Genomic DNA, 24,906 nt, shown 5'->3' on the forward strand with positions numbered 1-24,906 from the left:
AGTACTGAAGGAACAAAGATGAGCAACAAAAAAATCCCAATGACAGAACTAAAAGAAGAGGGGGGGGGGGGGAAGTGAGGTAAGAGAAAGGAGATGTTAACGTGTAGAATGAAAAAATAAAGGAGCAGGGAAGTTAAAAGGAAGGGGAAGTGATCAAAAAGTATATAAGAAATGAAAGAAAATATATAAAATATTTTAAGAAATTATAAAAAAATGTGTTTTAAACCCAAAATGGTCAAAAGAGTGAGCAGGGGAAAAGAAAAGAAGGAAGAACGGATGGAGCAAGGGAAGAAGGAAAAACACAGAAAGAAAAAACAAAGAAAGAAAGAAAGAAAGAAGGAAGGAACGAAAGTAACGAGACTAAAAGGAAAGAAGGACGGAGCAAGGGGGGACTGAAGGAAGCACAGGAAGCACAACAAGGCATGCGAAAAGGGGTGGGAAGGAACGAATGAGTAGACATGTGCGAACAAAAAGGGGAATGAAAGGATAGGAAAGAGGCAGTAAGAAAAAGAGAGAGGAAAGACCCTAGAGTGAAAGAAGAAAGCGAGCGAACTAATTCATTTTCACGTCGTCGCTTCTGTCCCGTGCAGGCTCGCTGTGCTGCGCGAAGATCGTCAGAAAACTCGTTCAGGCTGCCGTTAACCCTCAAACCGTCAATACGCACGGCACATTCTTCAACACGCTGAGGTTTAACGCCACCGGCGGCCCATCCCGCGCCTTACAGGCAGAGCTGCCCCGAGCACACGACAGAGAAGCACCCAGCGGGGCATCACAGGCACCGAGTGCGCTCGACAGGCACCTGAGGGGAGGTGAAAAACGCGCCTGCGGTACGTACCGGTCGAGGACCATGGACAGCGCCGGCAACTGCTCAGAAGCGGATCAAAGGAGCCAGCTGTGCTCGTTTTATAATGGCAGCAGCTTGTGTGGGAACTTCACCGACAACACAAGCTTCGCCGAGGGGAGTAGAGGGAACAACATGGAAATCGACGCCAATCCGGTTATCATAGCGATTGCCATCACCGCTCTTTACTCCATAGTGTGCGTCGTGGGGCTGGTTGGAAACGTGCTGGTCATGTATATCATTGTCAGGTAAGGCGATTAAAAAAAAGAATGAAAAGAAAAAACTCTTACACTGGTTTGAGTGGATGTTTGTTCTCAGACTTGTTGCACACAATCAGAAATGACTTCCAACATTAATTCACGGGTGTGTGTTTTCGTCGTGTGTTTTTATGAAGCTGTGGGAAACCATGTGCTTGCGGTGTTGACAGCGCTGCGAGCACAGCTGCCGTTCGTGCGTAAAAATGCCTCCAACAACGCAGCAAATTGCTACAGCGCCAAAACCCGAGCTGAGCGAAAGGAAAGGAGGGAAAGAGAAAGAGTGAAGGGAAGAGGAGGTGTGCACAAAACACACTACTTTTCACTTTAAAACAGTGGCAGCTGACATCTCTTCATCTGTCGCTTTTAACCACGAGCAAAAATGATGTGATGCTGTGACGTGATGACAGCACGCGCCATGTAAGTCTCGTGCGAACGCACACTCCCCGTTCAATGCTGCTACCTTCTTGTGCGCAAAGGCGTCGGTGTCTTGTGTTCGAGCAAATTCAACGAAAGTCTAGAAATAGTTGGGAATGGTGTTAAAGCAAACACCTGCTAATATAAAGCCTGCAAGTGCTAAAAGTTAAACAGGTTGCCCGGCTCTGAATCCACACATTAGATGAGCAGATTTGTGGATATTTGCTTTCTAAAAACAGACATAAGCTATATGTTCAAGCATGTTCTCTGTTGCTTCTTACGTATAGATAACCAACCTCCTTGCCAAATTTCATATATCATGTTCACGTCTCACTGATACATCTATCTAAAATGCCTTCCCTTCACGGGGTCAGCTTTTATCATTTCAATCACTTGGTACAAGAAGCACAGGGTGATCATACATGTTTAGTCCTACAGACTTAAAATCCGAGGCCACTTGCCTTTTTATTGTCAGTGTAGACCAACTGGAATAATAGAAATAGTCTTAGTTTCATTGTGTTCATTGGTTCACCACTGATTAAAAAAAACTTCCACCTACTTCAGTGGACCTCACTGTCAGAAGCAGGATTTCACTGGCCTTTAATTACACATGAACCCCTGACATTTATATCAGTTAAATGCTCCCTGGTGTTGTGGATTTGTTATATATATATATATATATATATATATATATATATATATATATATATATATATATATATATATATATATATATATATATATATACATATACAGACATATACTCACATATATATCAAAATATATACTTGTATATACTTGTATGCATTTTATATATATACCTGCACTGGAGTTTTTATATAATGGAATCACTGTGATAAGCATTTAACCTACATGTTTGAAATCACAAGACCCACACATCTGGGTCAAATATTATCCACAATTATATTAATGAAGTTTGTGCCACTTGTTGTATGAGCATATGTGATTAATACTGTCTGAAATGAAGTAATTAGGATCAACAAGTAACCTTTCATTGTCTTATGGCCAACGGTGACAAGTCCAAACAGGGTTAAATAAACTTGGCCCTGCTAAGATGCACCTGGGAGCCTCTCTGCCTGTCTTCGTTGCCAGAAGGTGGTGAACCGCCCATCTTTAACCAATATGGTAAACAAACTTGGCCCGGCTGAGAGTGCACCTGGGACACTTTTTGCCCATCTCCGTTGCTCAAAGTTGTGAGAAACCTTTCCTTAACGTATATAGTCGCAAACCCCAGGCAGCAAACCTGACAAAGTTGTCAGGAGGATTCATTGTTTTGTCTCTGCAATCAGTTTGATATCTGTAGTTTTGCTGACTTTTGGATTCGATCTGGCCATAAAACTGTCAAAGGGATCCAATTAAAAATGATAGATGCTGGGAACAGTGCTCAGAAAGTTATGGAGTAGTGCCAGAAAGTTGTGTAACGCAAGTGTCGGAGATTAAAGAAGGGACAAAGTGCAAATTGACAACTGATTGGGGAAAAGTAATGACAAATATATTACATCAATAATTGGGGGTGTTGTGTAGAGTTAGAAAATACTTATTAGTTTAAATTTAATTCGGTCACTGACCCTATGAAATGATGGGTCAGATGCCATCTTTTAAAATTTGCAACTCAACACTAGCCACTGGAATGCTATCTTATTCCAAACGAGGCTCGTTTAGGTAATAAAAAGAAGCTGGACTGGTGGAGCAGGATGAGGATGTAAAAAGCAAGAATACCTTAAGGGCTGAGGGAACAAAAACTGCTTGGCAGCCAGTGGTGAAAGTTAGGAGTGATTGCCTGCTTAATTGGTCCAGTAGAGTCATTGAAGTGTGACAGTGCAGAGAATTTGCCTTCATGCAAGTGATTGCCGAGGTGACTTCTCTGGCTATGTTGACTCCCTTCACTGCTAATAGAATATATAACACTTATAATTCTCCTCACTTGTCCACTAATTCAAGGGCAGGTGAACGCTCATGCACACATCATCCCCACACTAATTGCAGTCTAATTGCTTCCTGAAATACATGTTTTCCTAAAGAATGCGCACATCTATGCCGGATGTTTTTTCCTCTCTCCCTTTTTTTTCCACATCTGTGCCGGATGTTTCCTGCACCAAATCACTTGCAGCGAATCTTCTCCCTTCTGCCTCCATAGCAACAAACCTGAGTGAAAAACAAAGGAAGAACAATGCAAAACTGTAAAATGTCTTCTGATGTCTGGCATTTATCAGTTGGTGTGTTAAAGCCATCAACACAGACTGTATATGGTGAAGGGCATCACTTTCTCATCCTTGGCTGTTTTACCAAAGCATAATAAAAAGGAGCCCACCCAATGATCCCTGGCTCCTCTCCATAGTAATCAGAAGGCTGTAAGTCCTAATCCTGACAGGCAGCCTGGAGCCTGCACAGGCACTTCTGTGACCAAAAAAGTTTTAAGGATTTTTGCAACTTTTTGAGCAAATGAGACTTTGTGGGAATTGCAAGGACGCTAGAAAATATGTTTAATTTTCACAAAAACCACAGTCCACCAGGGTCATTAGCATTCATTATTCTCTTTGTCTTTCTCCCCTTCTCTGCATGTCTTATGCTCTTTTCTTTCTGTCAGCAGATTGAGAGTGAACTGCCATTTAGCTAATGATACACTGTGGATATTTACTTGCAAACAGAAATGTAGTTTTGAATTCTCTGTCCCCATCGAGTCGTAGTTGAAAGTAGTTTGTTGAAATTAAAAAAGAGATATCAGCTGCTGAGGGATATTTTCTCCCGCTTGCAGTCTGAATAATGATAACCTTAACGCTAAAATTTTTTATCTCTCTTTCACTCTTTATCTCTCTGTCCTCTTGCTGACTCTTATGGCCCTTCACAAAACTCTGCAAACATCTGCAAACATCTGCAAACTTCTCGCAAGCAAACAGACATTAACAGAGATCCGCACGCTCAATCGGGAATATCGATTGCGGATGAACAGAAACTGCTGGGCTCCACAAGGAGTGTGCTGCCGGCGCTGAGTGCTTCCTGTTACCATGGAAACGCAAGGAGGTGTTTTGAGCGTGATGAGTGCAAAGTGACTCCATCACCACCAAACCGAACCCCATCTATCCTCACGAGGAGCTAGACCTAGTTGGGCACATTTATCAGCTTTCAGTGTTTCCTAAACTGTAATCGATTGAACATCTGCAGGCTGACAGGCTGACCTGCATGCATCCAACCACTGCTGCTTCCTCTGTACTGCATATAGCTCCACAACAGATGGCAGAATTCTGATGGTACTCTAACACTCTAAATTCTGCATATCCCCGTTCATACAAGAGCTTCTCTCCAGTGACATGAAACATGAAGAATCTATAAAAAACGAATTGCTTGCTCATAGCTACCTGAAAAGCTAAAACAAGATAAGAAACACACACCTTGGTATGTGCTTTATTGCTGAGCAAGCAACGGTCAAAAAGATATGCTTAACAAGCATATTTTCAAAATCTAAATGGTATTACCTTTTAAATTCAGTCTGTAAAAGGCATTTTGGCCTCGCAGGCCTTATGTAAGATTTCACTTTGGTTATTCCAGAGAGATTAAATGTCTGTTTCAGAATGATTTAGACAAGTAAGTCTAGTTTTTTGTAATAAAACTCCCCTTTGTGTTAATCTTCTCTCAGCAAGAAGCACTGTAGGGAAGGGCCAAGAGGGTAATGGTCCCAAAACAACTACAGTTCAAAAGAACTACTTGATGTGTATAACCAAGACTAGCTTCATATTGACTTTATCTGAACTAAACAGATCCTGGGGGCCTTTACTTCAAGTCTACTGTAGTATGGAGAGGTGGAATAGTTAGATAATTAAGCTTTAAATGTACAGTGCTTAACAAATTTGTTAGACCATCTGTCATAAAACTGGAAAACACAAATGTTTTAGAAATCTAGGAAAAGCATGTTTAAAACGAATCATTTCATTCTTATTTATTATATAAATAACAAACTGAGTTTACATTTTTATCATCAAATTTCAGCTTCTTAGAAGTCAGAAGTTAGTCAAGCAATGCATTCAACCACTACAACTAATTTTTCTGTTCAGGAATGCAAATAAATAACTGAAATTTTTATTATGTGTTCTTTTTTGTGAAACTATGAGTTTGAAAATTCAGAGATTATTTATTATAATAATGATATTTTAGATTTTTAAAAATCCTTTCTGTTAACGAGCTTGTTCATACTGGTAGAGCTACCATTGCACCTGATGGTGGCCAAATAAATGTTATGCACTATGTTTGTGGACACAGCAGCTCCTTTAAAACAGCTGCATTTTGTGCAGAATAAAAATCTGACATTGTGTTACAGATAGTAACCAACAATTAGCAGGAAGTGGATTGTTCAGGAGGAGAATGACCTGTACCTCATTAATACCAAGTTGGTTGCTGGGTATGCATACTGAAAAAGGTGAAAAACTGCAGGAGCCCTCAAGATTGACTTGTTTTTCTCTAGATCTTAAATGTTCTCTCTGATGAGTGTCGGTAGGTTGTGGTGGCTTGGGAAGCAGACACCTTTCATGTGAATTTTTGAGCATCCTCATGCATGATAGATGTGACTTCTAAAGCCTCTTTATAAAACAGATTTGTGAGAACGTTTGATCTTCCTGTAACTTAAGCACAAAAACCACATATAAAATTTTAAGCACTTTGATCTGAAAATCTCCGTAGGGGTATTGCATATGCGTCCCAGCCTGTGGTGAACTGTACTCAGGGACACTCTAATGAGCTTGATATTTAGCTTCGTTTATCTAACCAAATATTTTTTCTCCCACTAAATGGTATGTGTTGCCTGGCTTTTTCTTCTTCTCGTTTTAGTTTATGGCTATATTTGGGCTGATGTTATATAAGAACAAATCATAATTCAGATGCTGTCAGTTGAGGCTGATTTAAGATTTACAGATTAGAGCTGCACAACTTACAATATTTATAGACTTGGTTTTTGTTTCGCTAATCTTTTTGGAATCAAATGGGAGCCGTTCTAAATCTATAAACAACCCCTTCTAGAGTTGCTCTGCAGTGCATGGATTTTTCCAGGTACAGCCATGAGATCGTAAACTGACTAAATCAACAGCAGACACTCGTAACTCCCAAAGCTACCAGCACATTTGTATTCCTCCGTGATTGTACTTGGCACATACTTCTCTTCTTCAGCCAGCATCTGAGAAATGGTGTTTCAACCTCTTTTTTGTAACAGCTGGACATGCAGCAATCATGTTATATGGCTTTGATTGCTGATAACCAATGACAACGGAACATCTTGATAATTGCCTCTTGCATGCAATTACCTTGTTTGCCTTTGAGTACAAACTCACCTAGAACAAAATGAGTGAAGACAAATTTATTTATGGAGTAACATTCATCCTTGGCAACAATAAAACTATCAGCTGCAAATGAAGAGTGATTGTTTGACTCGTGCATTTACGAGACGCCGTCTGAACCTCAGTGATCATTGCTATAATCGGTGAGCAGGAGACTGACAGCACAGCATGAACCTCTGAGAGACACAAATTCAGCTTGCTGCGTCATGCTAAATTTGTGTATGTGCGCACAACAGGGTGGTACAGAGTCTAATATCTTGCTAAGGAGACAATTGTGGGTAGAGCATGCAGAGAAGTAATTAGCCTGTCCTTCCTGTGTGTGTGTCTGTGAGTGATGAGTTCCCAAACACCACTGGACACTGCTGGAGAATTAGAGCTCTGTCAGTCTGCTTCCAGGAGCAGGTGTTCTGTTGAATTTAAAGACCGAACGAAACGAAGAAGTTAGACGACAACGGCGAGCGCTTCACCAGACTGTGGAGAAAGCAAAATGGGGTTTTGTTGAGTAACGTAATGACAGGCTCTTACTGTAAACACTGAGAGGATGAAGGAATGATGATTAATTAAGAGGAAACAAAAGACTGATTTTGCGTCTTTCTGTACTCGATGATTGATGGGAGCTCTTGGCTCTTTTGTCCATCTGTCATTTCTAAAGTGACTCACTCTCTTACCCTAACTCTGCTCTTTATACTCTATGACAGGTGCTGTAAAACACGTCTCTTTTCATCAAGGCTGACTTTTTAATGAGATTGGAAGGATCTGTTCTTCTGTAGCTCTTTATCTTTTTACTTTTTAAAAAGTATGACGTGCCTTTAAATTCATTTATTGCCACAACTCACAAAAAGATAAGCAAGTAAACAAAGCAAAGAGGGCATGCGATGACCTCATCTGAAGTGAAATTCATCACAGGTTGACAGTTGACAAATATTTTCACAGCTCTGTCGCACTTCCTGATAGAGGTCAAGTACTTCACGTAAAGCAGAAGGTCCGCTTTACATTTAAAAGGTTGTTTCTAACGGACAGACTTGGGATTTTATTTTATCTATTTCCATATTTGTTATTTCTCAGGATGGAAACACATTACCAGAGTGACTCACATTGAAGTGCATAGAAATGGTAAAAACCATGAGCAGGGCACAATACAGACGTTTTTGAATACACGCAGTTTGTGTGATTTATGTCATTGTGGTCCAGATAACCATATTTGGAGATTGTCTGAAGTGTTTTGCAAACTAAATGCAAGCATACCCAACTAGGCCAAGTTCTCATTGTGGTTTTGATCACAAGATGGACAATATTTTCCTAACACATGAATTTAATGTCTGCAAATACCTGTCAGAGCTGCCAAATTTCAGCTCAGCTATAATTTGATAACAGCTTTAACTGTTCTAATAAACTTATGTCGTTTTCTGTTGCACCCATATTGGATAGTTTCCATTCCTGATGCCATATTTTACAGGCTAATTAAGCGCTTGCATTAAATTAGTTTAATTAAATTCTTGGCTTCAATGCTTTAAAAAACAAACTAATTTAATAAAAGTAGTTTTAATGACATGGTAGTGACACATTATTTAAAATGTTAACATTATATTTTGCTGACAGGACAAAGACTGAAGTGCTTACAGATTTCAAGCTAATGATACAAAGTATAACATTAATTACAGTATTTTAGCCTAAGTGTTGCACATGTTCATGATTTTACAATAGTTTTCGTTTACTTATCTTTTCAGTGAGTCATTGACCTAAGAGTTGTTAGGTTAGACAGTGAATTATCATTAATATGAATTGATGTCTACACCAGCATAACATCTTATTTCAGCAGCACAAAAACTTGCCTCCTGTTATGTCAGAAAACCTTCCAAGAAGACAGAGAAAAGGTACATGTTTTATGACTTAGTTTAGATTGCACATATATCTTATTTTATTTTACCTTGAGATTAATTATATACTTTTGCATTGCATTTTATTACATTTCAATATGGCACATACATACAATCAAAGGGTTTAGTTGTTTGTTTTTTGACAGCTGTTGCATGAAGTTAAACTTAAAAACACCGCAAGTTCTAAAATGGAAACCAGTGAGTGGTTCTCCTCTTTTGAATATTTGTTATTACTCATTAAGAAAGCAAAACTATCTCTTATTCAATTATTGATTGATGGAACAATCAATAGATTACTCGATTACTAAAATAGCTGCAGCCCTAATATATATTGCCAAAAGTATTCACTCATCTTCCTTCGCATGCATGTGAACTCGAGTGGCATCCCATTCTTAATCCATAGGTTTTAACATGATGTTTGCCCACCCTTTGCAGCTATAGGAGCTTTAGCTCTTCTGGGATGGAATGGCTTTCCAGAAGTTCATTTGTGAGGTCAGACAGGCACACAGTTTCTGCAGTCATTCATCCCAAAGGTGTTCTCTCAGGTTGAGGTCAGGACTCTGTGTAGGCTCTTCAAGTTCTTCCACACCAATCCCCCTCTTCTATATCCTTATCGAACTTGCTTTTTGTTCTGGCGTGCAGTCATGTTGAAACAAGAAAGAGCAATCCCCAAACTGTTCCCAGAAAGCTGCAAGCACAAAATTGTCCAAAATGTATCGATATGCTCCTGTCACTGGAAATGAGGGGCAAGTCGGACTCCTGAAAAGCAAACCCACACCATAATCTCCCCTCCACCAAACTTTACACTTGGAACACAGCAGTCAGACAAGTGCTAGTAGCTCTTCTTCTTGTTCAACATGTAAGCATAGACTAAAACACTTGTAGGTGTATACAGCTCCCTCAGATCTGGACGAATTGTAGACTCAGTACCAGAGATGGGCAGTAACGCGTTACAAGTAATGCGTTACTGTAATCTGATTACTCCCCCCCCCCCCAAATAACGAGTAAAGTAAGGGATTACTATTGCAAAAACTGTAATTAGATTACTGTTACTCTCCCGTAAGCACGCTGCGTTACTGCGTTGCTAAAACCGTGATTTTTTGCGAGAGTGTCTCATGACAATGACGTAAGCGAGTGCGACGTTCGTGACAACAGCTGTGTTCAGATCAACAAAGGATAATATATCGAGTGCAGAGAGAGTATGAGCTTGCAGCGTTTAAAGTGTGGAAGTACTTTATGCTTGGGAAGAAAACTTCTTTTTACAGCAAAAAATCCCTAAACTTCCGAGCAAGCACCAAGTGCGCTACGACGTAATAGGAAATTCACAGAGAAACTCGCGGATTCTTCCACTGACCGCCGCAGCACACCTGCACCAGGGCAAACCTCCGCCTACCCCACTCCTGCTTTACAGGTGAAACTAGAGCAACAGGACCGCTAGTCTTTGATTTATTTTCTGCTGTGTTTCACTTACATTTATTTGAAAAACTGAGTGTAAACACAAAAAATATTTTATTTTATGTGCTGGAATGTGCACAAAATAGGTTTAAATGTTAAACAAATTTCTTCCAGTCAGAGAATGTTACATATAATTTAATGTTTGCGTGATGCATAAAGTTAAAAGATTAAAACTAATAAAACAAGTTTTAAAAAGAGACTTTTCCATTTGATTACATTTTGTATGATGGATTATGCAGAAAACTTAGAATTGGGCTGAAAGATCTATCGCTTTATCACCTATTCAGGTTGAAAATTGTGTTTTTAAAAAGTAACTAGGTAACTAAGTAATTAATTACTTTTGAAAATAAGTAATCAGTAAAGTAATGGGATTACTTTTTGGGGGAAATAATCAGTAATTAGTTATAGATTACTTTTTTAAAATAACTTAACCAACACTGCTCAGTACACACACAGTACCTCATCTAGGATACTGAATAACACAAGTACCTTTGTGTTTCAGGATTTCAGTATCAAACAGTATTAGAAAGGTGTCCTTCAGTATGACGTCTAGTGATGTCTCTAGTGAGGGAGATAGTCTTTGTTTGCTAATCTTTGCTGTTAGCTTTCTTTTTGTGCAAAACACTTGCTTTGAATAACCATATAATTAAACTTATTGATCTTAATCACCGCTATTACTAAGAGCAAAATCCCTGTGTGTGTGTGTGTGTGTGTGCATGTGATACCATTATCCTTTGCACACTGGCTTCAAGAAAGACTGCTGTATAATGGGAACAGTAACAATGGAGTATAGATGGATGTCTTAATCTTTATACAAATTAGTCGTGGGGTTGAGGTGATAAAATGCTATAATGTCTCTTATTACTGTTCAAAGCATTCGCCCAAACAATCATATTTTTTTATTGAACTGAACAACTGGCAGGAGGGACATGCCCAGTTGAAACCGTACTTAAGGTGACATAAAAAAAAAAGTGACCAGGGTGCTTATTCAGACATGAAGCCTACACATGTTCACATGCCGTCACATTAATGGAAAGGAGTGCGTGTCTAAAAGAAGATAAAAGGCACAGCAGTTCTATCCTCATCACCATTTTTCTCTGATTGTTCATGGATATCGATCTCCTCGTATCACACTGCAGTCAGGTCAGAAGCATTCTGTTGATAGGTGCTTTTATTAAATGTTTCCATAACTGAGCATGTGTACAGAAGAGAAACTGTTGCCATCAGTGTGGTAAGATAAAAATATGTGCCAGAACATTTAAATATGAAAATATAGAATTATACTTTTTGAAGGAAAAAAAATCTCTAGGGATGTTTAACACCCTACAGTGGTGTGTTTGATGTAGAAAAGCCTGAAACTCCAGCTTGGTACTGAGTTCATTAATTTAGTTGAATATTATTTAAAATGCTGATTTTGTAGTCTTTTGTAGTCTTGACTTTACAGGCTTTACAGTATTATAACAAAATAAAAACCTTCCTCTCGACACTCTTGAGAGGAAGGTTTTAGCTGCGAGACAGTTAAGCAATATTTACAAAATGAAAAGCAAAAGACTTCTCAAATGGCTTGTGTGGGGTGGAATTGGAAAAGCAGAAAATACACAGAAATGGAATACTTCTATTATTTCAGTCATTAAAAAATAAATCGCACATAACTCCTGCAGCTTGTAAAATCATAAGTGCTTAAGTGGAGCAGCAGTTATCATTTTAGAATATAGGAAAGATGTTTTGTGTGAGTTGTCATGTGTATGTGTCACTGGCAGCCTGTGAGCATTGACCCTCAGCTTGAGCAGAGGCACATCTGTCACAACAATGTCCATCTGTCACAGTGTGACCACCACGGCACACTTGCTGAGCTGTTTACTGTTTACTCCCTCAGTAAATGTGTAATTATTCATCTTTTCTATTTGTGTATGTGTGTGTGTGTGTGTGTGTGTGTGTGTGTGTGTGTGTATGTTTGTGTTTACACATCTGTTTCCCTGTGTACACGTGAGTACCTGCATACGTTGCTTGACAGCTCAGGAAATCTTCATGCTAAATCATGGCTTCTTCAGTCCATTTCAGGGAGAACTGTGCCTCTATTTTGTATAACAATCCACACACATACACAAAGTTTATGAGCGTTAACAGTAGTTTCAAAGTTTACATGTCACTGGTAAGTTTAATGCAGTGGGAATAGGAAAGTTTTAGCTGAAGAACAGGATTAAGGGGCATTAATTCATTTAAGCTCCATGTGTGTACTTTACTGATACTAAAACATACTGTGGGCGATCGTGGCTCAAAGAGTTGGCAGTTCATCTGCTCGTTGTGTCCTTGGGCAAGACACTTCACCTGCCGCCTACTGGTGTTGGCCAGAGGGGCCGATGGTGCGATATGGCAGCCTCACTTCTGTCAGTCTGCCCAGGGCAGCTGTGGCTACAACTGTAGCTCGCCTCCACCAGTGTGTGAATGTGAGAGTGAATGAATAGTGGCATTGTAAAGCGCTTTGGCTCTAATCAAATCAAATCACTTTTATTGTCACATCACATGTGCAGGTACATTGGTACAGCACATGTGAGTGAAATTCTTGTGTGCGAGCTTCACGAGCAACAGAGTTGTGCAAAATACAATAACATAAACAGGCAAAATATACGAATGGCTAAATCTGAAACTAATAAATATATGTACAATATATAATAGTTTAAGCAAAAAAAAATTTTTCTGGATGTGTATACTAAATGTTTTTCTACGTGTGTGTGTGTGTGTGTGTATACACATATTTTACAAATTAAATAGAGTCAACAATAAATAAAATATATAAAAATATACAGAGTTGAGACATGTGCAGAACAGTGGCGTTACTGTACAGTATGGAGTGCATAATGTTGAAGTTCCAGTAGTGAAGCTGAGGTGTCTATGACGTGTTCAGCAGTCTGATGGCCTGATGGAAAAAGCTGTCTCTCAGTCTGCTGGTACGGGACCGGATGCTGCAGAACCTCCTTCCTGATGGAAGTAGTCTGAATAGTTTATGGCTGGGGTGACTGGAGTCCTTGATGATCCTCCCCGCTTTCCTCAGACACCGCTTCCTGTAGATGTCTTGGAGGGAGGGAAGCTCACCTCCAATTATCCGTTCAGAGCACCGCACTACTCGCTGGAGAGCTTTGCGGTTGTAGGCGGTGCTGTTGCCATACCAGGTGGTGATGCATCCAGTGAGGATGCTCTCAATGGCACAGTGATAGAAGGTCCTGAGGATGTGGGGGTTCATGCCGAATCTTTTCAGTCTCCTGAGAAAGAAGAGGCGCTGCTGCGCCTTCTTCACTGTTTTGTTTGTGTGTACTGACCACGTAAGATCCTCAGCCAGATGTACACCAAGGAACCGGAAGCTGCTCACTCTCTCCACAGCAGCGCCGTTGATGGTGATGGGGGTGTGTACTTCTCTGCACCTCCGGAAGTCCACTATCAACTCCTTTGTCTTTGCGACGTTGAGGGTGAGATGGTTGTCTTGACACCAGTGGGTCAGGGTGCTGACCTCCTCCCTGTAAGCCGTCTCATCATCGTTGGTGATAAGACCCACCACTGTAGTGTCGTCCGCAAACTTCACAATGATGTTGGAGCTGTTAGTGGCTGTGCAGTCGTAGGTGTAGAGTGAGTACAGGAGAGGGCTCAGTACACACCCCTGTGGAGCACCAGTGTTCAGTGTGACGGGGGATGAGGTGATGCTGCCTAGTCTGACCACTTGGCGTCTGTCAGACTCCAGCTGTCTGTCAGGATCCAGCTGCAGAGGGAGCTGCTCAGTCCTAGATCCTGCAGTTTCCTGTCCAGCTTCGAGGGAACGATGGTATTGAATGCTGAGCTGTAATCTACAAACAGCATTCTCACATACGTGTCTCTCTTCTCCAGGTGTGACAGGGCAATATGTAGTGTCAGGGCTATGGCATCATCAGTGGACCTGTTGCGAACTGTAGAGGGCCCCGAAAAGCGCTATATAAATGCAATCCATTATTATTATTATTACCTGTTGTCTTGGTATTTTTGGCTGTGAGAGCAGCACCCTCTGATTTTACTCTCGTCACCCTGTCCTTTTGTGCATATCACTGCTACTTGGCACCATCACCGAACTTTCAGACACGACTCCCTACTTGTCTTTGTGATGACTCTGGTAAAATAGAGCCCTGTGTAATAAACCTATTAACGATTAAATGCCATTTTTCTTTCTTATAAACACACACACAAAATCCCAGTAAAATCATTTCAGATAGTCGCTTCAGTATTATCATCGATTTATCACCCATTGGGAGTTTCTATGACGACTAATGGTGAAAGGTGAAAGTGTTTAATTAAGCGGCTGGCTCAGACACAAAAGTGCTGTTTGATGGCAGAAAATTCATGAATCTCTCACTGCATGTTTGTGTTGAATCCCACTGTTTCAGGCTGCGACGAGAATGTGTTATCAGCTATTCAAAGTGGTTCCTTGGGAGTGCTTCATATTTCTTTATGTGCTTTCATTCCATGCTTTTCTTATTCTCCTTTTTAGTCAAGGTTACGCTGTTGTCAGGATTTGTTGATGCATATTTATTCTATTTATCAAGACTCCTATTTAGTATCATCAAGTGTCATATTTGGGCTATGAATTAAATCTGTATAGATGGAAAGGATCAATGAGAAGGTGCTTTGGGTATTTAGATTTTTTAAATTCCCATTTTCCACAAGTACTTTTGATTTGTTGGTAAAGGCCCCTGTCGTTTCACTCCCAGCCACTAACACCTTTATTTTCAGTTACCTCTGTGTTTCTACCGCCTACTGTACAACTGCTGCTTCCTTCCTTATTACTAATCCTCAGTATATACAACCAAACATATTACATTTGTCAAAGATCATTGTTCTCCTGCTAGTTTTTCAAGGTCATGCACGCTGAACATTTAATAACATATTTCACCATTTTCTCATTTTGAGGCTGTTAGCTGTTCTGTATTTGATTTCTTTGTGTAATTTCTAAAACAGAAATGACTGTTTGTCAACATGCAATCGCCAACCAATGCAGAAGTTCCAAAAACTCCAGTTCATCCGGAGGCAATTATTAAAAGTCACAGAACAGCTGTGTTTGTGTTGTTGGTGCCTTTTGGAACATGTTTAATACAATTATGTGATGAATATTATCAGTATTTTGGCTTAGAGTGTCTAAGACGTTTCTGCTTCAGTTTTGGTGAGTGAAATTATAGTATTTTATTTGTGTATTATTAAGCACTAATGAGTAGATTTGTGCATCTTTGAATGGCAGCCATAGAATTTATAGAGACCGCTTGCCAATTAACTTCTGCTGGGGTTCTGTGTGGTATCTGCACAGAGACCTCAGATGCTGTGTCTGCAATCTGCTGGAGCAACTATTCTAGTTTCTAGCTTCCAATGTTCCTGTTACCACTGGGAATACTTTGAATTATACTTTCCACCTCTGATCCAGTTGTTTCTTTGGCCCCTGGTACCTCTCTATTTTCTCATGCGCCTTCCTCTTGATGTTGCTGATCACTGAAATCGCTACATCTATCATAGTGCGGTCTTCTGGGTTGTTTTCAGCTACCACTTTGTCTGGTTAGTTGGCCAACAGCTGCTTGTCTGTCTGGAACTAGAAAACCTACAAAGACTTAGGTCTGTTGTTCTTAACCATCAGGACCCGGAGACTTCTGGTCCATATGCAGCACAAACGTTCCTATACACTATCCCAGCCACTTGGTTGTGCTTCTCAGTGTACACTGTCCCAGCTTGCATCTTACATCTCTCTACTTGGATGGTCTTCGGGACATCTTTGCACAGTTTGCAACTTGGGTCCTGCCTGTATGGATCTGGTGCTTTAGGCCTGTTCTTGTGCTTCAATGATTAAGGTATTTTCTAGACGATTTCTTGACATCAGCCACTTCCTCTGGCAGGTTCCTGATATATTTATGGATGCGTTTCATCCTGGACTGTGGCTCTGACACCCACTAATGCATGCTCAGAGTGCAGGACTTTACATGGAGACCTCTGTCCATTGTGAGATTGTGTGTTTTTACATCACTGGCATCTGTCTCATCTTGTGGCCATCTTATTTTTCCAGGTTGTTTTCTGATAACCAGTACAATTTATGTATTGATGGCTTGGATCGTATTCCATCCGGTTGGCTTCTCACAACCTAACTTGCACATCTTTATCATGGTTCCCTCTGACTTGTGAGATTACCAGCTGTCCTATACATCTACTACTCTACCTTCTGGTAGCTCCACAACTTTAGTCTGGATCACCTTGGCTTTATTTGCAGCCATTCATTCACACTTATCCAGTCTGAATAAGACAAATTTTCTCTTTTTTGTGCAGTCATCTCAATGCACACAAAAAGCATTTGAAAATGAAATGTGAAAAGGGAACAGCTGCTAAAGCCAGTGTTCATTAAAGGGACGCAGTTTTTATATATACACATCTTATAGCTGTTACTGTTGGGATCTTCCAGGCAGCTCACGCATAAAAAAAAATGTATAAGGCTAACACTGAGGTGATCTTTTTTTTTTTTTTTTTTTTTTTAATTCTCTTTTTATTAAACAACCTATATAAACACAAATAATCCAAAATAAACATATAATCAAGAACAGACGTAAATAAAAAAAAATTAAAAAAAATAAGAAAAACAGACGGGTGTACCCTCTAGTGTGTATGTACTCGCACACACATATTCACTCACACACCCATATTCTTAAGCATACATACACATACCTACTTACATATGTGTTCACTTGTAGTCTCATACATACTAACATATACATATAAACACATAACGATTCAGAAATGTGGCATATATAGTTACAGAGATTCAAACAAGATCGGGTCTCCTTAACCGGATGTAGTGTTTCCATTTACCCCAAATTTCACTAAATATATCAAACTGGAGTCTTTTAATGAAGGTAATTCTTTCCATTTTAAACATCCCATGTACAGTCTCATGCCAATCACCCAGTGATGGAATTTTCGCACTAAGCCATTTCTTGGTAATAATTTTACGGGCAGCCAAACTCAGGATACCATACAACTGCTTAGACATTTTATCTACATTTACTGAGTATAAATATCCAAACAAAAGTTCGTCCCAATTAAAGGGAAGCTGCATACCAAAAATAATCTGCAACTCAGAGTGGATCAATACCCAAAAAATGTTGATCCTTGGGCAAGACCAGAACAGATGAAAATGTTTTACTCCTTGGGCCCCACAATTTCTCCAGCAATTAGAGTGATTAAAATAATGTTTACTTTGTGCAGGGGTAATAAAAAACCTACAGATACTCTTCCAACCGTAACATCTCCATGTATTAGAACTAGAAATTCTCCACTGAAAAGCGCACTGCTCATACCAAATGTTATCTGATATTGCTATATTTGTTTCATTTTCCCATTTTTTTTTGATGTAGGTAGTATTCCACTTCTTAACCTCTTGTATACCCTTGTACAATCTTGAAATCACCTTAAGGCCTGTGTCAGCCTGATAAGCCTTGACAAATATACTCAGAACAGGTAAAGAAAAAAGATGTTCTCTTAGGTATAAAATTATATAGATGATGCCTAATTTGTAAGAACCTAAAAAAGTCCGTTTTACTTAACTGGTATTGATCTTTTATTGATTGGAAGTCCCTAAGAATTCCCTTATCGTAAAACATACAATATGCCGTTAAACCTTGTCCAGACCATTTTTTATATCTTACGTCTAATTCATTAGGTAAAAAATCACTGTCAAAAGCGCACCATCTTAAAATCCTAACCTCTTCAATCCAATCATTCTTATTAAGAAATTGTAACCAGAGTTTTAAAGGTAGGTTAATCCATTGGTTTCCTTGATGAATTTGTTTTTTAATAAGTCTCACATCCCCTAGAATTGCCTGAATTGGAGAATCTTTTAAGGTCACTGTGTCAAGGCGCGGCTGTGTGGCAGGCAGGAGGAGGACCCAAACGCAAAACTCACAGACACGGAGATGAACTCAAAATCACAGCTTTAATGCTGGAGTGGCAGAACATAGGAAATACAAAACTAAACTGGGAAAAGTAAACTAACATACGCAGAGACACAGGGAGATCCACACAACATGAGGGACGACGTCACGCTGAACAGAGGGAGACGCAGACAGAAATACACAGAGGGTTAACGAGGGGAGTGGGAACACACGGGGAACACAGGTGACACTGATAGCCATAACGAGACAGGGCGGGGTGAACTGAACACTGACGGGAGAGGTGAAACAGGGAGCACAGAGGTTCAGACAGGAGGAGAGAGAGCACGAGTAGAACACCAACATAACAGGCAGGGGAGACACGGAATAAACACGAAAGGGGACGAGGGCTCATAAATACATAGAGGGGCACACAGGGAGACATGAAGGGCAAGGGATCAAAACTAGAAGCCATAGAATAAATCACACAAGTACAATAATACGAAAATCACAAAGAACTAAAAACGCTGGGTCAGGAGACCCAGGACCGTGACAGTACCCCCCCCTCAAGGGCTGGCTCCAGACAGCCCAAACACAGAAAAACAAAACCAAACAGAAAACAACCCAGGGCGGGCGGCGGGGGCCCAGGACGGAGGGCTCGGAACAGAAAACAAAGAGCACAGAAAACACCGGAGCCCAAGAAAACAACCCAAAACACAGAGCAGTTCAGGGGGCCGACCGCGCGGAAGGCAACGGCGGAGACGCGGAAACAGTTCAGGAGGCCGACCGCGCGCAAGGCAACGGCGGCGACGCGGAAACAGTTCAGGAGGCCGGCCGCGCGCAAGGCAACGGCGGCGACGCGGAAACAGTCCAGGAGGCCGGCCGCGCGCAAGGCAACGGCGGCGACGCGGAAACAGTCCAGGAGGCCGGCCGCGCGCAAGGCAACGGCGGCGACGCGGAAACAGTCCAGGAGGCCGGCCGCGCGCAAGGCAACGGCGGCGGCGAAGGAGACGACGGAGCAGTTCAGGAGGCCGACCGCGCGGAAGGCAGCGGCGGCGGCGAAGGAGACGACGGAGCAGTTCAGGAGGCCGACCGCGCGGAAGGCAGCGGCGGCCCTCCAGTCCCAGGTGTGCCGGCCATGGCCCGGTGGGCGCAGGGCCAGACGAGGCAGCTGATGAGGATGCTGGACCAGACGAGGCAGCTGATGAGGATGCTGGACCAGACGAGGCAGCTGATGAGGATGCTGGACCAGACGAGGCAGCTGATGAGGATGCTGGACCAGACGAGGCAGCTGAAGAGGAGGCTGCGGCAGACGAAGCATCTGAAGAGGAGGCTGCGGCAGACGAAGCATCTGAAGAGGAGGCTGCGGCAGACGAAGCATCTGAAGAGGAGGCTGCGGCAGACGAAGGCTCTGAAGAGGAGGCTGCGGCAGACGAAGGCTCTGAAGAGGAGGCTGCGGCAGACGAAGGCTCTGAAGAGGAGGCTGCGGCAGACGAAGGCTCTGAAGAGGAGGCTGCGGCAGACGAAGGCTCTGAAGAGGAGGCTGCGGCAGACGAAGGCTCTGAAGAGGAGGCTGCGGCAGACGAAGGCTCTGAAGAGGAGGCTGCGGCAGACGAAGGCTCTGAAGAGGAGGCTGCGGCAGACGAAGGCTCTGAAGAGGAGGCTGCGGCAGACGAAGGCTCTGAAGAGGAGGCTGCGGCAGACGAAGGCTCTGAAGAGGAGGCTGCGGCAGACGAAGGCTCTGAAGAGGAGGCTGCGGCAGACGAAGGCTCTGAAGAGGAGGCTGCGGCAGACGAAGGCTCGGAGGCCGGGCCAGGCGAGGTTGCAGAGGCTGAGGCCGGGCCAGGCGTAGCAGAAGCACAGGCGGATGTAGCCGGGCCAGGTGATGACGAGGCGGTCGCAGATGGCGGCTGGACAGGCTCCTCGGGCCCTCCAGCTGATGCGGAGACAGGAGGCTGAACGGGCCCCTCGGACCCTCCAGCGGAGACAGGAGGCTGAACGGGCCCCTCGGACCCTCCAGCGGAGACAGGAGGCTGAACGGGCCCCTCGGACCCTCCAGCGGAGACAGGAGGCTGAACGGGCCCCTCGGACCCTCCAGCGGAGACAGGAGGCTGAACGGGCCCCTCGGACCCTCCAGCGGAGACAGGAGGCTGAACGGGCCCCTCGGACCCTCCAGCGGAGACGAGGAGGTGCTGGCCGGGCTCACTGGAACCCCCAGCGGACGAGGTAGATGGCGGCGTGGGAGCCACGGAGTCCTGGATGAGCTCATCCGAGCTTCCAGCAGGAGCTGGTGCAGAGCCAGAGAGATTTGAGACCCCTGGCTGAATGTTAAGCCGAACAGAAGACCGTATTGCTATCGGGGACTGGGCCAATGGTTCAGGTGCGAGCTGAGCTACTGGAGAGGCGGATGAGAGTGGGAGCTGAGCTACTGATGGTGGTGAAGTGGATAACTGCACGGAGGACTGAACTGAGGGCGTCTGCACTGGCACAGGGGACTGAACTGATGTCTGTTGTAACGGTGGTGGTGAGAGTGGAGTAGGTGGTGACGGTTGTGGTGCTGGTGGTTGAGTGGGTGACTGTGCTAAAGGAGGCTGCACTGGGGACACTGGAGACTGCACTGGGGACTGCACTGGGGACACTGGAGACTGCACTGGGGACACTGGAGACTGCACTGGGGACACTGGAGACTGCACTGGGGACACTGGAGACTGCACTGGGGACACTGGAGACTGCAGTGATGGTTGTAAAGTTGGAAACCGAGCTGACGATAAGGCCGATGATTCCTCTACCAACTGAGCTATTGACTGGGCTAAGGATTGAAATAAGGTTTGTAGTAAGTCAGGCTGTGGATGTGACTGTGCTATGGGAAGCGAGGCTGAATGTGGTGGAGGTGGCGACTGAGCTTCGGGCCGGGCGGCTAACAGAGCTTCGGGCCGGGCGGCTAACAGAGCTTCGGGCCGGGCGGCTAACAGAGCTTCGGGCCGGGCGGCTGACTGAATAAACATAGCTCCAGAATAAACAGTTCCAGATGAAACAGTCTCGTGCTTAAAAGGTGCGGAGGTGAACTTAGAAACATTATGAGCCCTGGAAACACAGTCATATTCAAACTCACTATTCGTCTCTGATGTGTTACGGACCTGAAAAACAGCGGACTCAGGAGCAGAATATTGTCCGAGTTGGTCCGACTTGGAAGTGGCATGGAAGAAACAGTTAGTGTCACTCACCACCGGAGTTTGCTCAGAAACGTTAGGGCGGCGGCGGCGTGAGCGCCGTTTTCGCCGAGAGGGGGGAGGAGATGAGCCGGGCCGCGAATCCTCCAGCGGACCGGGCTGAACGTCCTCCGACCCCTCACACTGGAGAGGCAGCTCCGGGCGGACGCCTACGGTGGAAACAAGGAAGTCCCGGATGTGGGGGTGCAGCGCGCCGAACAGCCACGGGAGTCCGGACACCATCCGCTGTAGACGGGCGGCTACGACCTCCCGGTGTTCGTCTCCTGGCAGCGCCTCCCACTCCTGACAGTGGTACTCCACCGTATAGATCAAATCCTCCCGGAGCTCAGCGGAGGGGTTGTGAGTTGCTGGGTCCATTACTGGTGACGTCGTACTGTCAAGGCGCGGCTGTGTGGCAGGCAGGAGGAGGACCCAAACGCAAAACTCACAGACACGGAGATGAACTCAAAATCACAGCTTTAATGCTGGAGTGGCAGAACATAGGAAATACAAAACTAAACTGGGAAAAGTAAACTAACATACGCAGAGACACAGGGAGATCCACACAACATGAGGGACGACGTCACGCTGAACAGAGGGAGACGCAGACAGAAATACACAGAGGGTTAACGAGGGGAGTGGGAACACACGGGGAACACAGGTGACACTGATAGCCATAACGAGACAGGGCGGGGTGAACTGAACACTGACGGGAGAGGTGAAACAGGGAGCACAGAGGTTCAGACAGGAGGAGAGAGAGCACGAGTAGAACACCAACATAACAGGCAGGGGAGACACGGAATAAACACGAAAGGGGACGAGGGCTCATAAATACATAGAGGGGCACACAGGGAGACATGAAGGGCAAGGGATCAAAACTAGAAGCCATAGAATAAATCACACAAGTACAATAATACGAAAATCACAAAGAACTAAAAACGCTGGGTCAGGAGACCCAGGACCGTGACACACTGTTTCTAGTTCTTTCCATCTCGCTTGATAATCTACATTACACCAACACACTAATGTCCTCAATTGAGCAGAAATATAATAGTCTTTCAAACATGGGAACCCCAACCCTCCTTTGTCTTTAGCCAACTGAATAGTTTGGTACTTAATCCGTGGTTTTTTCCCCTGCCATATAAACCTAGAGATTATTTTGTCCCATTCCCGAAATTGTTTGTCAGTTATTTCTACAGGGAGTGTTTGGAGTAGGTAGAGCATCCTGACTCAGTTAATATCTGAGTCTTCGATATATTTAGTTTATAACCTGATATTGAACTAAAGATCTCCAGAAGTGACAATAGCTTGGGGAAAGTAGTGTTTGGATTTGTCAAATAAATCAAAATATCGTCAGCAAACAAGGAAATCTTATGCTCTCGACCCCTAATCTTGACTCCAGTAATAGTATTGCTTTGTATTACACTTTGACTCAGGGCCTCTATGAAGAGAGCAAAGAGTGAGGGGCTTAGAGGACAACCCTGACGTGTCCCTCTCTGTAGGTTAAAAACATTTGAAAGCGCCCCGTTAACTTTGATTCTTGCCTTTGGTGATTTATATAATGCTTGTATAATCCTGATAAACGATTGATGGAATCCGAATTTATCCATGACTTTGTATAAAAATTCCCAATTAACCCGATCGAAGGCCTTTTCTGCATCTAAGCTCATAAGGACCATCTGAATTTTATTTTTCCTAACATAATCAATAACGTGTAGTGTTCGGCGAACATTATCTTGCGTTTGTCTCTGCTTAATAAAACCAGTCTGATCCAAACTAATTATCTGAACAAGAATATTTTCAATTCTTTTGGCAAGAATGTATGTAAATATCTTAAAGTCCTGGTTAAGAACACTAATGGGGCGGTAATTTCCACAGTCAAGCCTGTCCTTTCCTTCTTTAGCTATTATAGAGATAGAAGCCTCATTCCAAGATGGGGGAATTACTCCCGTCTTTAAAATATAGTTGAATGATGTTCTCATCAAAGGAATCAGTACCTCTTTCATTTCTTTATACCAGTCTGATGGGAATCCATCTGGGCCTGGGCATTTATTCGGTTTCAATTTTGTAATAGCTTTTTTAATTTCAAATTCAGATATGTCCTTGATTAGGGTTATATTCTGTTTTTCATTCAACTTTGGTAAGTCGAATGAATCTAAAAAAGATATCATACCTTTAATATCCACTCTAGGTTGTGTATATAGTTCTTTGTAGAATTTTAGGAAGGCTGACTGTATATCTTCAAGTTTATACACAATGTTATTTGTTTGAGGGTCCTTTATTTTATATATTGTATTTTCTAATTGTTGTTTTTTTAATTTATAAGCCAGTAATTTAGCAGATTTGCCTCCTACCTCATAGTATCTTTGTTTTAAAAAAACCATATTTTTTTGTATTTCACTTGAAAAAATTTCATCGATTTCGTTTTTCTTCTTTTGTATTTCTAATTGTAAGTTTGTAACTGCGCTTATTTTATGGGCATCTTCAAGATATTGTAGTTGTGTCTGGAGTTTTCTTAAATGCTCATTTCTCTTCTTTTTTAAATTAGCGCTGTAACCTATGAGTTTTCCTCTTATCACTGCTTTTAGGGCGTCCCATAGAATACTTGGGGAAACTTCTTCATTATTATTTTCCGCTATATAATCTATTATATCTTGACTAATTTGTTCTTTCATCGTACTTAGAATACTTGTATTTAATCTCCAGGATGTAACTCTTCTTTCGTATCCAAGCACTACTTCCAGGTACAATGGGGCATGGTCTGATAAATCCATCACTCCTATCCTGCAATTGATCACCCTGCTAAAATCTTTTTGGTACATAAAAAAATAATCCAATCTAGAATAAAATGAATGAGGGTGAGAAAAAAAGGTATAATCCTTCTTGTTGGGGTTTAGTTCTCTCCATACATCTATGAGCCCTACGTCCTTTAAGATTAATTTGATGTTTTTGGTTGTTTTATTCAATCCCGGAGCGTGTGGGTTTGATGAGTCCAAGGACGGGTTGAGGCGAACATTCCAATCTCCTCCCAAAATCAGAGTACCTTGTGCCTCTCCAACAATCAATTCAAAAACCTTTTTGAAAAATTTTATCTCTGATCCTGGGGGAGCATATACATTTATAAGAGTAATCAGTATACCCTCCAGGTACCCTTTGACTAACACAAACCTCCCCTCCTTATCACTGATTTCTTGGATGCATTCAAAATTTAACCTACTAGAGATTAGAATTACCACACCCCTTTTAGGACTCTGAGGGCAGGAAGAGGAATACTGATTAAATTTCCATTTCTTTAATTTATCATGTTCGAGCTTCGATAAGTGAGATTCCTGTATAAAGGCAACTTCTATTTGTTCTCTTTTTATTTTTGACATAATTTTACTTCTTTTAATATGGCTCCCCAGACCATTTACATTAAATGACACTATTTTAGTTACCTTACAGGGCATTGATGTACGACCTTATTAGAGATGGACCGATCCGATATTACGTATCGGTATCGGTCCGATACTGACCTAAATTACTGGATCGGATATCGGAGAAAAATAAAAAATGTAATCCGATCCATTAAATATCACGAAAGCACCTCACAAAA

General features: G+C 42.5%; 1 protein-coding gene across 3 annotated transcripts in view; it reads left to right on the forward strand.

Annotated features, from left to right (window-relative positions):
• Window positions 1-321: 321 nt before the first annotated feature.
• Window positions 322-24,906, forward strand: part of oprm1 (opioid receptor, mu 1) — a 53,210-nt gene continuing 28,625 nt past the window's right edge. For all 3 annotated transcript variants that reach the window (XM_085477329.1, XM_085477330.1, XM_085477331.1), the window contains exon 1: window positions 322-1,089. In XM_085477329.1, coding sequence (XP_085333455.1) covers window positions 848-1,089 — 242 coding nt within the window. In that variant the 5' untranslated portion in view covers window positions 322-847. The remainder of the gene's footprint in view (window positions 1,090-24,906) is intronic.

Source organism: Copadichromis virginalis, linkage group LG13, assembly GCF_057382275.1.
Source record: "Copadichromis virginalis isolate Kocher_CV1m ecotype Utaka linkage group LG13, C_Virginalis_male_GT1.1, whole genome shotgun sequence".
Lineage (NCBI taxonomy): Eukaryota > Metazoa > Chordata > Actinopteri > Cichliformes > Cichlidae > Copadichromis > Copadichromis virginalis.